General features: G+C 41.6%; 1 protein-coding gene and 1 long non-coding RNA gene across 4 annotated transcripts in view; one reads left to right on the top strand and one right to left on the bottom strand.

The window, feature by feature from the left end:
* Nucleotides 1-6: 6 nt before the first annotated feature.
* LOC115944010 (uncharacterized) lies at nucleotides 7-2,803 on the top strand. The gene is made up of 2 exons (XR_014139886.1): nucleotides 7-1,466; nucleotides 1,988-2,803. It is a non-coding gene; the product is annotated as an uncharacterized LOC115944010 (long non-coding RNA).
* A 192-nt stretch (nucleotides 2,804-2,995) lies between these two features.
* Nucleotides 2,996-16,053, bottom strand: part of SLC71A2 (solute carrier family 71 member 2) — a 65,091-nt gene continuing 52,033 nt past the window's right edge. For 2 of the 3 annotated variants that reach the window (XM_081802684.1, XM_031038190.2), the window contains 7 exons: nucleotides 15,481-15,699; nucleotides 13,690-13,803; nucleotides 10,469-10,540; nucleotides 8,753-8,865; nucleotides 7,320-7,417; nucleotides 5,589-5,731; nucleotides 2,996-4,729 (listed from right to left, as the gene is read on the bottom strand). In XM_081802684.1, the coding sequence (XP_081658810.1) occupies nucleotides 4,478-4,729; nucleotides 5,589-5,731; nucleotides 7,320-7,417; nucleotides 8,753-8,865; nucleotides 10,469-10,540; nucleotides 13,690-13,803; nucleotides 15,481-15,699 (1,011 nt within the window). In that variant the 3' untranslated portion in view covers nucleotides 2,996-4,477. The remainder of the gene's footprint in view (nucleotides 4,730-5,588; nucleotides 5,732-7,319; nucleotides 7,418-8,752; nucleotides 8,866-10,468; nucleotides 10,541-13,689; nucleotides 13,804-15,480; nucleotides 15,700-16,053) is intronic. The other variant, XM_081802685.1, reaches the window with a different exon arrangement.

Here is a 16,053-nt window from a genome sequence, read left to right as displayed (position 1 = left end):
TTGCTAGTCTGAATTCCATCTCTGACATCTTGGTTATATCTGCATCCATTTGTAAATCTGCATAAATCATAATCTCTGAGTCTTTTCTATTTTGGGGGTTCCTCCTCCTAGTCATTCTGTTGATGGGTGGTTGAGGGAATGTATAGAGTCCAAATTATTGACCAGAACCCAAGCAAGATGCACCTGTTTTCTAGGGACCTTAGGGTTGCTGGCCTCATGTTTTCCCAGCCTGTCTTCTGGGGGAGGGGCCTGCCACGCTGTTACTCAGGCAATCCTGTTTGGGCGGAGTTGCCCTGCCCCCCTGTGGCAGGGGATGGGCTCAGTGGGTACCAGTTTTTGGGGATTTTGTTCTCTGGTGGCTTTCCCTGGCGGCTTTCCGCGTCTCTTCTGCGAGTCAGAGCAGAAGAGACCGTTTCCAACCCTCTGCCTCAGAGCAGAGAGACCGCAGTCTGTTCTTCAGTGAGCTCTCCAGGCCACACCATCTCCACTTCTGTCCGTGGTGCTATAAACTGCAGCAGCCTGGGTTGTGCGCCCCTCCACAGTGCTCCAAGTCCTGCCTCCAGATCGGGCACGTCTCTGCCCTTTGTGCTTCTAAAACCGCCAGCCGCTCCCAGTTCACACGTGCAACCTCGCCGCTCCGGGTTTCCGTCAGTGGTCTGCCCTAAAGTCCTTTCCCTGCTGCTACTGGTCTGTGAGCCTGTGCCCGGTCCCCAGCGCGTGAGGCTGTCGCTCACCGGCGGTGTAGGATCCCGACGGCCAGGCTCCCTCTCCCCCTGCCGTTTATCCTCCAAAATCTGCCTGCAGAATCATGGCTCCCGGCTTCATACCTTGAAACCAGCCGCCCGCGATATTGTTTGTAGAGATCCGGATCTATTTTCTTACATCTCAGGCTGATTTCGTGGGTGCTCAGAGTTGTCTGGTAGATATCCAGCTCAATTCCGGGGACCAGTTGGAATAGGGTCCCCTACTCCTCCAGCATCTTTTCTCTCAGTACAGCTGGCCCTTGAACAAGGATTTGAACTGCACAGGTCCCCTCTACATGGACTTTTTAAGAAATGATACTATGAATGTATTTTAAGATTTTTTAAAAATTTTATTTATAGACAGCGAGAGAGGGAACACAAGCAGGGGTAATGGGAGAGGGAGAAGCCGTGGGGCTCGATCCCAGGACTCTGGGATCATGACCTGAGTCGAAGGCAGACACTTAACGACTTAAGTCACTCCTTGGCGCCCCTTGACTGTAAATTTCTAATGAAAAAGTTATTTTCCCTCATAACTTGTATTTTTTTAGTTTTTTTAAAAGATTTTATTTGACAGACATCGAGAGAGAGAGAACACAAGCAGGGGAATTGGGAGAAGGAGAAGCAGGCTTCCCGCCGAGCAGGGAGCCCAATTGGGGCTCGATCCCAGGACCCCGGGATCATGACCTGAGCCAAAGGCAGACAATTAATGACTAAGCCACCCAGGTGCCCCTATTTTAAGATTTCTTAACATTTTCTTTTTTCTAGCTTAACTTTATTGTAAGAATGCAGTATGTAATATATGCAATATACAAAATATGTGTTGTTACTTAAGGCTTCCAGTTAAGAGTAGGGTATCAGTAATTCAGTTTTTGGTGAGTCAAGTTACATGTGGATTTTCAACTGCATAGGGACTTGGCACCCTTACCCTTGATGTTATTCAACTGTACTTTAATGCTCAGTAGAAAAGTTAGGGGAAAACTATAGCAACCTGTGGAAGATCCACATCCTTTAGTAAATGCAGATCTGGGTCACGGGAGAGGTGCTGGTGAGGATCAGAAGCTCAAGTAAGGTATGTTGAGGGTGCCAGTTACTGTCTCTTAGTTCCAACCTGTCCTTTACTTGGCATACCTGTTCTCCTTTGTCAGCTGGCTCTGTGTTAGCTGATGAAGGATGCTAGATAAAAACTGCATACTGAAGAAGAAGAGGGACTGACTGACTTCTTCCTGTCTTCTAATTTCTCACAGCTTCATTCTGATGACGCTTCTTCATGCTGGCAGTGGCGGTTCTTCCCGAGAGTAGCAGCCAAACCCAGTTTGCAGTTTTTCCAGCACAGGCAGAACCAGGCACACTGTCAGCCCCAGCCATCACCCCACAGAACTCGCTTCCTAGCCTAGAAATTCCAGCACTGGCCAGGTGGCAGCCCTTCCGTAAGGCTCTGGTTTAATAATTCAATGGTGAACACTGTTCCCTCAGCCTATGATGGAAATATTGTGGAGATAGTCCTAACAGCTGTGCAACCTCGTGAATAAATTAAAAACCACTAAATTGTAAATGGTTAAAATGATAGATTTTATCCCAGTTTTGACATTTGTTATACTGGGTAAAGAAACTGCAATTTTGGTAAGCAATAGTAAAGATGTCACGAGAGCATTTTTTAAAAATTGTGGCAAAATACACACATAACCTGAGTTGACCATTTTTAGTTCAGTGGCACTGAGTACATTCATACTTTTATGGAACCATCCTCACCACATCCATTTGCAAAACTGAAACTCTACCCATTAAACAGTAATTCCCCCTTACCCTTTCCTAGTTCTGGCATCCACTATTCTACTTTCTGTCTCAATTTGACTAAAGTGGAACCACACTGTGTATGTCCTTTTGTGACTGGCTTACTTCACTTACCATGTCTTGAAAACTCATCCATGTTGTGGCGTGAGTCAGAATTTCCTTGTATGTAAATGCCGTATTTCCTTTATCCATTCAGTCAACAGCAGACACTCGGGTTGCTTCCACCTTTTGGCTATTGTGAAGAATGCCAATAAATGGGTGTACAAATATGTGTCCCTGTTTTTTTATTTTAGATGAAAAAGCTACGATATGTTTTTGAAGGGTTAAAAATCAAAATTTTTTGAAAATATACCTCTTTTTTGCATTAGCTTAATTAAGAATTTAGTTGATACCCACCCAAAAGAGAACCCAAAAAGATCAATGGTACTATTTGCTTTAAAGAAACACAAAAGACATAAAGGTATCCATTGCAAATTTATTATGCATTAGGAAGCTTAACTTAAAAACCAACAGCATAGTAAAAAGATATGTTATCTCTGTTCATAGCAGAACAGGTTTCAAAATATATTTTCTTTTAAATGTATTCAGTCAGTACACAATCCTTTTATAAAAGTTGTATATATATTTTTCTTTCAACACCTTCATTACATTTTTAAATACAAGATTTACACAGCACCCCATCAAAAAAAATTTAAAACTCCTTACAAATATCTACATATATTTCATACCTATAAAACTTTCAGAGGAGTGCTCTGTTAAAGGTGGGTGGGGCCTAGTTAATGGTAGATTTATTGGTGCAGGAAAATACGTATAAATCTGTAAAGTTTTCTTTCCATAGAACATCTCGAAAAATTAGCAAGACACTTATTGTGAATGAAACTGAGCTTCCTAAACCACATTTTAGAAAACAATCTGATGTGCATATTCCCATGAAATTCAAAAGTCAGATAAACAGATGGAAATAAAGACCCGACTAAAAACCGATGCATACAATAGAGCAGTTAAGGCAGGAGTGAGATGAACGAGAAAAACTGAGAAGACAGAAGATGCAGCAAGGAGCAGATGGTAATAATGTGTTCTATGAGTGTGAACTTGGATATAAACTCCACTGGTATCCAGTCACTAATTCTCATCCTCACTTAGGAATATTTGTATTATTGAAAACGTTCTTAGAAGCTCCCTTCAAATTCTGTATTGCTACTAGAATACTTGATGTGCGGTTTTCTTCTGTAAAATCACCTGGGATCTGACCAAAACACCAGGTCCAGCGATCTGAGTTGCCAGTTCTTCATAATTTAAAATTTTAAGAAAATTTTCCTTTTATCTAAATAAAGGTTATCACTGATCATTATTAATGTCCAGAGGTACATTAATTTGCTGAATTTCATTCTAGCCAAGAACAGGAAGTAGAGACAAGGAAAGGAGAGTAAGATTTGGGTTTTTGTTGACCTTTGAACAAAGGCAATAGATCCCTGATACTGAGTGACTCTTGGGGCGGCCACTCATGAACACTCGTGGGCTAAGCGGGCACAGATCAGAGAAACAGGAAGGAAGAAAATAAGCAGGGACTTTTTACCTCAGATCTTGCCAGAGATGGCAGTCCACTCCCACCCTGCACCTTCCACTGAAAAGGAGATGGAAAAACTGCTATCACTCTTCCTCCACCATCTTTCTGTTTGCGTTTCAAAGTTTGGACTCCAGATGACTTTGAGAGTTGCAAAATTTGCAGGAAAGTACTTTGAATATTGTTCTAATAGACCACAAAAAGAAGGAAAGGAATAGGAGCGGGGGGGGGGGGCGTGGAGGGATGGAGAGGGTCACTTCTCAAACCTGGCCCTGAAGGGTGCCACTAGCATCTCCCTTCCAGCACCATGAAGTCTCCGTGTGGCGTGGCTCCCACGGCTCTCCGAGGAGGCATCAGCAGAATTCCCCTTTCTGCCAGTTCACAGCTCAGTGCACTGATTCCCAGACTCCTCGAAGGAAGAGAGCTCCCAGATGCTGCTGTCTTGCAACAGTGGCTCAATGTCCTCATCACTGGCCCGCTCTGGGGTGTTGGTCAGGCTGCCGCTGATGCTGTTGCTATGTTTTTGAAGTCTACTGCCTTTACGGTATTCAGGGATGAATAAGGCAACCAGGAAAGACATGAGAACTATACATGCCCCAAATAAAAACGGTGGGCCTGGGATGACAGCTCCCTGAGGGGCATGGGAAACAAATGGAGATAAAGGATTCGGTTAGTCTTCAATCCAAAATTAGCCCTGGACTCCCCCAAACCATCAAAAAGTAAATCATTTTCTCATAAGCGAATGTTTCATTAAGTATCAAGGCAAATTTCCATAGAGCCTGTGTTTGGAATATGACAGAGGGCAACTAATCATTGTTCTTTGCACCACTTTTCAACAGCTTTTAAGTGGCAGTTGTGGGTCTCCAGTCCCCATCCTGTGACCTCGCACTATGTTCATGAACATTAAGGACAATTTTATACAGAAATTTACACTAAAGGAACGACTGAAGAAATATGTAGTAGAAAAAGCACTCTAGCTTAATTTCTAGCAGGGATCTAGGTCATTTCGCATTTTATTTGGCCTTTGCCGGGCTTCACCAGAGGACAGGATTCTGATCAGAGTACTTGTGTAGGTAAAAATGGACTCTGAACAAAATTAAGACAGAGCTTTTTTTTTTTTTTAAGATTTTATTTATTTTGAGAGAGAGAGAATGAGAGACAGAGAGTATGAGAGGGAGGAGGGTCAGAGGGAGAAGCAGACTCCCTGCCAAGCAGGGAGCCCGATGTGGGACTTGATCCCGGGACTCCAGGATCACGACCTGAGCCGAAGGCAGTCGCTTAACCAACTGAGCCACCCAGGCGCCCAAGACAGAGCTTTTTGCAGAAGATATTACATCACTGAACTGATCCTTCCTCAATCCCAGGAAGCACTGAACATAGCACACACAATAGAAACATCACATGAACAAGAACATTCTCCAAATTTAAGTTCAGATTTTGCTCTCATCAGACATATGGTTGTTATAAAACTAGACTTATCACCAAATTACCTGCAGGGCAGCATTGTCAGAATTCAATTCTGGTTCCAACTCAGTCAGTTCCACATGGAACATGTAGAATATGAAGCCATACAGTGCTGGTCCCAGGCCATTACACAGCCCTCTTATTCCAGTTATGATCCCCTGGGCAACTCCTACATGAGAATAGAGAGAAGGGAGCCAGTCTTCTCAGAAAAGCATCTCGAGATTAGGGACTTAACAGTATTTTCCTACAAACTGTGATCCACTGCTCAGCTGGACTAAGTATGAGTAGTCTGTGCTAAGGGAAGTAGATTAGGGACTTTGCCCATCATAGTTCCATTCGGTGCACAAATATATTACTGGTTTTACTATGTCCTGTTAATGTCCTAACTCTCCCTCCTAAGATCTATAAGGAGATGAAATGACAGTGATGTTTGTGAAATCTCTTTTGGGGGTGAATTCCCCCCCGTAACAGCTAGATCCTTCCTATAAATGGGGAATAAAAAATGAAAAACACTCTAATATTCTCCATTTATAGGCAATTTCCACTTTTCTATGGAATGAGATTTTCCTCCTCTACTCATCTAATGGTCCTTTTACAGGAAAAATCTGCCCTGTCTCCTGGAGCCCTGTGTGTGAGTCCATAGCAGTCCCAAAGTTGTGTACTCGCGGCACATTCACACAGACACTGCTCCTCATGGTGACCTGCACTGAAAAATCCCAGAAGTACCAACTTCTAGATATCTCTGGTTTCTAACGTGGCAGATAAAATATTAGCTTGAATCATATGAAAATGGATGTTTCCACAAGTCAAAATTGTTCAAATATGATTCAACTTAATGTGTTCCAGTAATGTTGTATGCTGACATTTAGAAACCTCTGTATTAGAACATACAAGCATAATAAGAGCCAAAGAGAATTCATGTCATGAAAGGCCAGATGGTGCCTGTCAGACGTCAAGGCAGTGCCCACAGCTGTCTCACTTCTTCAGACATAACACCTCCCCAAGGACACATAGCCAAGGGAAACAGGGTGACACACAGAATCTGTCGTCTTCAAGTGACACTTTAAAAATGGGTATGAATAAGATGGCTAATTTCTGATGTGGAAAAGTAGGTGCAATGAATTAATCTTTTCCAGTCTAGTTTTTGTTAGAACTTTTAAAAAGGCTCTAGTGAATTTAAAAGATTTTCCTTCTAAAATTCACTACTTCCTGACTACTTTAGGTGAGCCATTAACAGATGGAGAAGGAAAGGATTAATTCTGGCAGTGGGAACTGCCTGACAGAAGCCAGAGGTTCATGATGAGTCTAGACGGTAGAGTGCTATTCTCCACATGGTCGTCTCCGTTTTAATTGTTTCCAAAGTACACATATTTACTTATTTATCCCCTCAAAAAATCATTTCCTAATTTAAGCTAATGGACTTTGATTCCAAATTAAAGAAATTTCAGTAATTATGGTGATTAAATAAAGAACTCATTGCTTTACTAACCAGTCTTTCCTAATTTGACATACATCTGTTAAAATGATTCTGGTGGTAAAAGACTCAAAACTGAAGAGAGAAAATGGATAGTTTTGGTTTTGTTTTTTGTTTTTATTTTGGATAGTTCTATTTCTAATCCTTAGTATTCTGAAAGTCCAGAAGCAGGAGGGAAAAGAGAAAGCTGTAATTGCTGAGAAGGGACCACATGGCTATCACCTGCTCCGTGACCTGGAGTATATCTTAGCTAAAGGAGGAAAACAGGGGACAGTGACCTCACCTTGCTGATCTGACTCTGCGTTCCGAGAGACAAGGGCGCTGACTGCTGGAAATGTGATGCTGGACATGGCGGCCACCGTCCCTGCTGCCCACATCATCCTGCAATGACAAGAGCGACTGCAGTCAGGTGGCAGGCCAGCCCTAAGGAGCTTACCGTTCAGAGTACAATCTGACAGAATCACAAAAAGCTTTCTGTTAGATTGTATTTATTTTTCCCTCTTTAAAAAATGGTTTTTTGTTTTTGTTTTTTTTTTTAAACCTGGAAGGTCCTACATCATACTGTTAATAATGATTACTTCACAGCTGGGAAGATTTCATTATTTTATGTTACCTCCTTCGAAATCCGTTCTTCCTCCTTGTTTGCCCATTACCATCTTTAAGATGTATAAGCTCAATGAAGTTCAAAAGGATTTGTTTCTATAAACACCACATCTTCCTCACTGATTTTCCACTTTTCTCTCTGTGCTTCTCACCTTCACACTGCCCTCGGGCTGCTCAGTTTGCCACCCCTCAAGCAAGTGTCATGTGCCACCAACGGAAACAACAGAGACCTGAAGTTCAGGGTCACTACAAAAGGAACTAGAGTGTGAGCAAAGTGAGGCCCTAATCAGGCTGAAAACCTGTTTGGCCAGACTTTCCTTGGGGAGGCTAATGTGCACATCCTTACTGAAAAGAAAAACCCCTGCAGGTCAACAAAATCTTTGAAACATAGCACAGGTCTGACCGAATCAGCTATTGAACCAAAGTTCACAGGACCGGAATCTTCAAGAACAAGAAGAATCAACCACTGAACCACTGACCACATTTCTAGCTCCTCTAAGCATGTGTAAAGTGAGGATCAATTCTCGTATGTAAAATAGAGATAGAAAATCTGGTATTTGGTAAGCAGGCACATATATTTCCTCTTAACTCCTCAGGGCTTATTTTGAACTTCCTTCCTGTTTGTGGGCATCTAATGTGCTAGCAGTAATAACTGCCTCAGGGCACACATGGTTTTGGAGATCTCTGTGTTTGTCTAACTCAGATGCTTTATGTTACAAAGGTTAGGTCACTACCCAAAGTCACTCAGCTGATTATGGCAGTGAACCCCATCATAACCAGTCATTTTTTCTTGTCTTCTTGTGGACTATGTGAGGTCACTAAAAATTGACAAATGTGTTTAAAAAGCAGACATAAAACTTTCTTGAGGCGTTGGAGGAGGCACACACATCCAATTAAATAAGAACTTCACCGATGAGGCAAAGGCAATTTAACAAAAATCTGAGAGTACTTAACAACTCCATCCTTCCCCAAATTAAGTCTAAACATCCTTTTTGAAATACTGAGTACACCAAACCAGCAAAATAACCCTTCCTTCACATCACATTCAACCAACTCAAGTTCTAAAAGATGCTTCCGTCTATTACTTTATGAGGATTCAAAGGAGAGGCTTACCAGGCCTGAGATCCAAAACCATACCAGGCTAACTGGAACATCTGAAAGCCCAAGCCTAGGAGGACCGTATTCTTATTCCCTAATGATCTCATCAAGATGGTAAGAAAGACTGTCTGTAAAAACAAAGGAGATAATCTTGAGAAACCATGTGAGTGCACAAATTCGATGCAAGCTTGATGAGGGGAGCCCATTTACAATGACCAGGGGCCTCTATGGCTACACAGCCTGGCCTGAGAGTGGGGAAGCCACGCAATACTGACGGAGCTTTCGAGTCGAGCTGTGGGGGTTCCAAGGCTAACCTGGGGCTCAGGGCCTTCAGAGCCCTCTCCAAAGCCTGTTTATCTAATGCTTTGCTAGCACTTTCCAAAGGTCATCATAGCTGTTCACCAATTATCATGATTGAGAAGCACATGACTCAGACGCTTTGGAGAAATGCCAATCACTTAACCAGCAGGGAAGAGCAAACCCCTGTTGAACATTTACAGACTATGTGGGATTCTGCTGGAAGTTACCGGTGTCAGAAAGTTGGACTAATATAAATTTGACTTTAACAGATATACAGTCTGCTAAACAACTAGCTCAGATAGTCTGTAAAGGCAGAGGATAAAAGATGAGTTTTGGCTAACTGACTAACCAGAGTTGCTATAAATGCAAACCAAAATCATGAGCAACTTGAAAGTTCAACATAATTTACATTCACTAAAAAGTTCGGTAAGAAAAAATAAAAGGCTTTTTTGCCTTGATGCAGTCCTTTGAGCCTTGTCAGTTCTAATGTTCGGGCAAAACAGTTTCAGAGCCTTCTTGTTTCTCCTTGAAGAGCACTCTGCTGGGCCCCATGCTATAAAGCGGCATGAAGCCGTTTGAGGGAGTAGCCTCTAGGCAGTTCCATGTGGTACTGTGAGTGCACCCAGGCATGTCAGTGAGTTCATTTAAAGGTCATATACCCTGCCTTTTGCGGTCTTCTATTTATAATAGGTGGGGAAATGTTTAATGTTTACTCATTTCATACATTCTAATGCACTCATTACCCCATCTCTTCAGTCCTGGGGATAGCAGGGTTGGGAACAGTTACTGATTTCATTTCTGTTTTCCACTGCTAACTAAACTTTCCTCATTAACCAGGAGAGTGCTTCTTTATTTTAAGCGTATTTTGCAGTATATGGAGTTAGACTATTGGTGGTTGTAAAAGCAAATTGTTATTTGCTGAAATGACCAGTAGAGGTAACAGGTATCCTAAAAAGTACTGAAAAGCTGTATTAAATTCCTCCTAAATTACAATCTCAACATTCTATTAAAAATGATGCAGAAGTTCTGGGGTGCCTGGGTGGCTCAGTCGGTTAAGAATCCAGCTGTTGATTTTGGCTCAAGTCATGACTGGTGTCGTGAGATCAAGCCCTGTGTTGGGCTCTGAGCTCAGTGTGGAGTCTGTTAGAGATTCTCTCTGCCTCTGCCCATCCCACCCCCACCCCGGGCTGCCTCTCTCTCTCAAAAAAAAGAAAAAAAAAAAAGATGGTTCTGTAGACTGTATCCATGCCTGTTTACTGGGTCTGATATTGTACCACAGATATAAGAGATGTTACCATGGCAGGGGAGGAGGGGGGTACTGACAGAGGGGTGCCAGGGTTCCCTATGAACATTTATTTCTTTGCAGTTACTGTAAATCTAGTTATTTCCAAATAAAAATGATAAAGAAAAAATGGATGAAATGACACTCACCTGAGCCACAATAGACAGAATTCCTACCATAGCTATGAATGCCGCAATCTTAACAGATCCAAAACCTATGACCTGTGGAAATGGAAAGAAAACGCTTTATAGATACTATAAAAAATAACCCCCATCTCCAACCCACCAAGAGACAAATACAACATCACCAAACACTAGAGAGAACATGAAGAAAATGATCTGACTTTTGGTGCTACCAAGAGAATCTGCTCATTAGCCAAGTCAATGGCTCTCAACCTTGGCTGCACATTAAAATCATGTGGGCAACAGAGAAAGGGAGGGGGGTAAGCAATGAAATGCTGTAACCCACTTGAGACTAATTAAATCAGACTCTCTGGGCCCAGGCACAGGCATATTTTAAAAAGCTTCCATGGTGATTCTAGAAGCAATTAAAGTGAGCTGGCAATAATTTCTAAGGCTCTCAACCTTAACAGAAGCTCTGAAAGGCCTAAAACTTTAGGTTTTAAATATCAAGTTTTTAAAAAGTCAAATATTTTTGCTCTCTATTGAAATCCTATAAAAATCAGGAAAAGGACTTAAACATTATTGTATGCATTCTATTCATTTAATAAATGATTGTCTTGCTTCCAGTCACACAACTAGCTAATAATCTTTTTTTTTTAAGATTTTATTTATTTGAGAGAGAGAGACACAACGAGAGAGAGCACAAGCAGGGTGAGTGGCAGCCCGATGCGGGGCTCGATCCCACCTGAGCCGAAGGCAGACGCTTAACAACTGAGCCACCCAGGCACCCCTACAACTAGCTAATAAAAGAGCTAGAATCTCAGGTTCCCAAGTCAGTGATGCTGACAAATAAGCCTATTACTTGCTAATGAAACCCAACTAAAAAAAACTGGAACCTGAGAAGTAACCTTATTTTTCAGCCTGTATTTGTAAATATAAATATAAACATATACATATTTAAAGCAGCTTTATCAAGAAAGAACTTGGGTATCCTACAATTCACCCATTAGAAGTATACAATTCGGTGGTTTGACAATATTCACAGAGTTGGGCAACCATCACCACAGTCAATTGTAGAAAATGTCATCACTCCTCAAAGAAACATGGTACCCCATCAGGAGTCCCACTCCTCCAGCCTGTTCCTCTGTCCAGCCAGTGATACACTTCCCTGTCTCTGCCTGTGTTTTTTCTGAGCCTTTCATATAAATGGAATCAAACAATATATGGTCCTGGTTTCTTTCATTTAGCATGTTTTGAAAGGCTGTCCATGCTGCAGCAGGTACCAGCACTTTATTGCTTTTTATTGCCAAACAGTAACATCCTGCCATACAGATCATTTGTCAATACATTTCATCAGCTGCTTCTACTTTTTGGCTATTATAAATATTTGTATAAAAGTTTCTACATAGGGGCGCCTGGGTGGCTCAGTCGTTAGGCGTCTGCCTTCGGCTCAGGTCATGATCCCAGAGTCCTGGGATCAAGCCCCGCATCAGGCTCCCTGCTCCGCGGGGAGCCTGCTTCTCCCTCTCCCACTCCCCCTGCTTGTGTTCCCTCTCTCACTGTGTCTCTTTCTGTCAAATCAATAAATAAAATCTTTAAAAAAAAAAAAAAAGTGGGGCGCCTGGGTGGCTCAGTCGTTAAGCGTCTGCCTTCGGCTCAGGTCATGATCCCAGCGTCCTGGGATCGAGCCCCGCATCAGGCTCCCTGCTCCGCGGGAAGCCTGCTTCTCCCTCTCCCATTCCCCCTGCTTGTATTCCCTCTTTCGCTGTGTCTCTCTCTGTCAAATAAATAAATAAAATCTTTAAAAAAAAAAAAAAAGTTTCTACGTAGACAATGTGTTTTCATTTCTCTTGGCTATTTACGTAGGAATAGATTTGCTGGAAACCCTAGTTTGAACACCTTGAGGGACTGCCGAACTCTCTTCCACCCCATTTTACATTCCCACCAGCCATGTGTGAGAGTTTGCATTTCTCCATAACTTTGTCTGTCTTTGATTACAGCCATCTTATTTAGCAGGTGTGAAGAAGTATCTCGTTTTGATTTGCATTTCCTTGATGGCTAATGTTAAGCATCTTTTCATGTGCTTCCTTGGACGGGTATCTATTCAATCTTTTTCTGAATTTTTTCAGTTCGGTTGTCTTTTTATTCTTCACTTACAAAAGTTAATACTTGATACAAGTTCCTTATCAGATATATGATTTACAAATACCAAATGCAATTTTAACTCAAATGTGTGTGTGTGAACTGCTCTTAAAAGCAAAAATATAAAACAACAGAAAATGATTCTGATTTACTGTTAAGTGCTGGTGGTAGTGACATAAGCAATATGTATAGGAAAAGGTAGAAAAAGAAAATATCCATAGTTGTTTTTTCTCAAGGAATGAGAGGATTTTTCACTTCCCTAAGCTTTCCCATTTTTCCTACATTAAATGCACAATTAATTTAATGCATAATTACAAATGCACATATAATTTTCTACATTAAACATGCTACCTCACCAGTCTTCCCACTAAATCTCCAGCATCTGCCCACCCCAAATGAGCAAAACTGAAAAAGGACTGGTTGAAAAACAGTTTTACTTATATGTCACCATATAAAATAGTAGTCTCACACTTTCAGGAAAACTGTGAGATTGGTGAATTTAACAAGTTTCAACTAAAAATATCTCCAGAAATAGAGGAATTTATCTTAGGAGGAGGCCTGCTCTGCCACGTGGAGTAAGCCCCTAGAAGGACTTCCAGGGAAATCAGTAAAAGACCAGGGCAGGATTGCTTATGGAAGGCACCTCATGTCTCTGCAATCCCAGAGAACTGAAACAACAGTTGGAAAGGGAGCTTGTTCTTAAATTGCCTTAAGTCAACTGCCATGATTATTGCTTGTGAGCCCCCTTGAAGTCTACAGCAGCACTGAGTTATATGGCCTACTGAAGATGTCCCAGGTCAGGTCACATCAAACAAACCTGACCTCTCTCTGAAATTTAATGAAGATTTAAAACATTATGATAAACTTTGTTTATGCTAATTCTCAAGGAAATTTTTCCCAGATTAAACATTTTACAATATTTTAATATAACATCATATTATAGGTCCCCCGACTGCTAATTATACGTCAGCGCCTAACTTACTATAACTAGAAGCAACTCCACACATTTTTTTTCTCTATATACTGTTTTCCCCACAATACTTTTCAACAGATCCTAACCTTTGGTTTTCTTCATGTTCTAAACCTACTAGGCACACATTACCCACCTGTCTGAGATAGAGAAAAAAACTTGAATACTGTCCAGCTTCAGGAAGGTATGAAAGAAACACAGTGATGCAAATTAGTAAGACGGTAGAATCTTTTCCAACTTTCTTCAGTGACTAGGAATAAGCAGAAAGAAACATGTAAAAAGCAGGCAACACTAAAGTCACTGATATTCCAGGATATTGGCTTCATTGTTTTGTTCTGTTAAGGTGAATTATAAAAGTTGAAGGGATTACAAAAGCAGGTAAACATTAACTCTATGGTTACAAGTCCTCTATGTTTAAAGTATTACAGCTTAAAACCAAAACAAGTTTCCCCCACAAATACTTGCTCATCTTTGTTAACCATACTGGTTCACATCCTATGAACAGACCCTGAAAAAACATTGTTCCAGAACCTTTTAAGAAAATCTCATCTCTCTCATTCATAATGTAACCCTTTTAAATCCATAAACAGTTCAGGGTTTTTACAGTATATAAATTTACTATATTCTTTAAGATGTTAATAATATTCAATTTGCCTGTAAAACTGGTAGAGAAAGAAGTATGCTCGTCATGGGGTCAGTGACAAGATTCTCTGACCAGTAACTTTTGAATGTTACAACTTTGTCTGAAAGTCCTTCTTACATCCCTTTTTACACAGAATTGCTGAGAAGACCAAGAAGTGTGTGGTTTTCTAAGGACTGGAGAGTGCTTCAGTGCATTCTAGGGTCACCGTAATTGTAACCTTCATGTGTGAACAGCAAAAGCAGCTCATGTCTATGGGGACTTGCTGCACACCAGACACGAGACTAGTTAATTTACTGTAATCCCTGCAGTAGGCCTGAAAGAGTACACGGCGGCAGTCGGGAGTTTCCACACATAACTTGATCACTACATGACAAGAAAATGGGAGGCCTGACGGGCGCCCGGGTCCATTCTCTAAGTACCTCCTTCTCAATGTCTGACATCATGGCACAAACAAAACGAGCAGGGTCCCCAGGTCATGACCTGAGGGACCTTTTTAGAAAAGAATTTGATGAGTTATTTTTCTTTTACACATTTTTCCTAAAAAAGTAAACTTGGGTGTTTAAAAACAGCAATCAAATCTCTGGTTATTTTTTTCTGCACGTATTTTCTTCAAGAACAATTTCAAGTCAGATAAAGTGGGAAAAGGGGAGGGATAAGATTCTTCTTCTCAGTACTTTTTCTTAATAGAATCCTTCCAAAAAAAAATTAAAAATGCCAAAAATCTTAAAAAGTTACAGGAAACAAAGAATCCATTCAACTTGGAAAATACAAGTTCAAAGCCTCTGGTCAAAGTGGATGTATATTAACAAACTAGAAAATAACTAGTCAGACCGAATCTATTCATCTTTTCTGAATTTAAGTGAATAAAATGAACACTTCAAACGGCCACCTTCGTTTTGTTTACAAAAAAAACCCAAAAAACCATGCAATAAGAAAAAAACAACTTCCTTCCTACACCCTCATCAGGGATTAAGTGGACCTTTTTTCTCTCTTTCCTTAGGATACCTACCACACACTTGACTTAAAAATAAATTCTAGGGGTGCCTGGTGTCGGCTAAGTGTCTGACTCATGAGATTGAGCCCCAAGTTGAGCTCCACGCTGGGCATGGAACACGTAAGATTCTCTCACTTTCCCTCTGCCCATCCCTCTCTTCCTCCCTAATAAAAAAAATGAAAAAAGGAAAGAAATATAAATTCTATATATTCCTTGGTGCACAAACACCTTCAGGTCTTATGTGCAATTTTTTTTTTTTATTTTTACTGGAGAAAGAAATGGATATTTACCGCAAAAGGGTCTGCTTGTTTCCAAGAAATCTTAGCTCCCCAGGAAAGCGGTCTCATTTTCTCTGGCAGAGATTCTGGAACAGCCAATAAGATGAAGCAGATGTCCAGAAAAGCCACCACTGTGGCCACCAGCACAACGAGGCGGTCTCCGTAACTGGCTGAAAGGTATGCTCCAATGGCTGGGCTGCTGACCAGACTGGCTGCAAAGGTGGCTGAGACCTGTGGAAAAGCACTCTCTCACCCTGGGTCCCATCCTCTACCACACGCACATGCAGAAAGCGCACACTCACTCACCCCACCTGCTGCAGGTGCACACCTATGTTCCTGCTTCTTACGCAGGGTCCCACAGATATGTACCTATAGCCATCCCTCCCTGGCTTTAAACAAAACAAAAGGAACGTGTTGCACATACATTTTAAGAATGAAAGAGAAGGGCGCCTGGGTGGCTCAGTTGGTTAAGCGACTGCCTTCGGCTCAGGTCATGATCCTGGAGTCCCTGGATCAAGTCCCGCATCGGGCTCCCTGCTCGGCAGGGAGTCTGCTTCTCCCTCTGACCCTCCCGACCCTACCCCC

The sequence above is a fragment of the Leptonychotes weddellii genome, chromosome 14 (genome assembly GCF_054177405.1).
Source record: "Leptonychotes weddellii isolate Sample4059 chromosome 14, ASM5417740v2, whole genome shotgun sequence".
In the NCBI taxonomy this organism is placed as follows: domain Eukaryota; kingdom Metazoa; phylum Chordata; class Mammalia; order Carnivora; family Phocidae; genus Leptonychotes; species Leptonychotes weddellii.
Note: the sequence above shows the minus strand (reverse complement) of the source record. Positions and strands in the feature narration are given on the sequence as shown.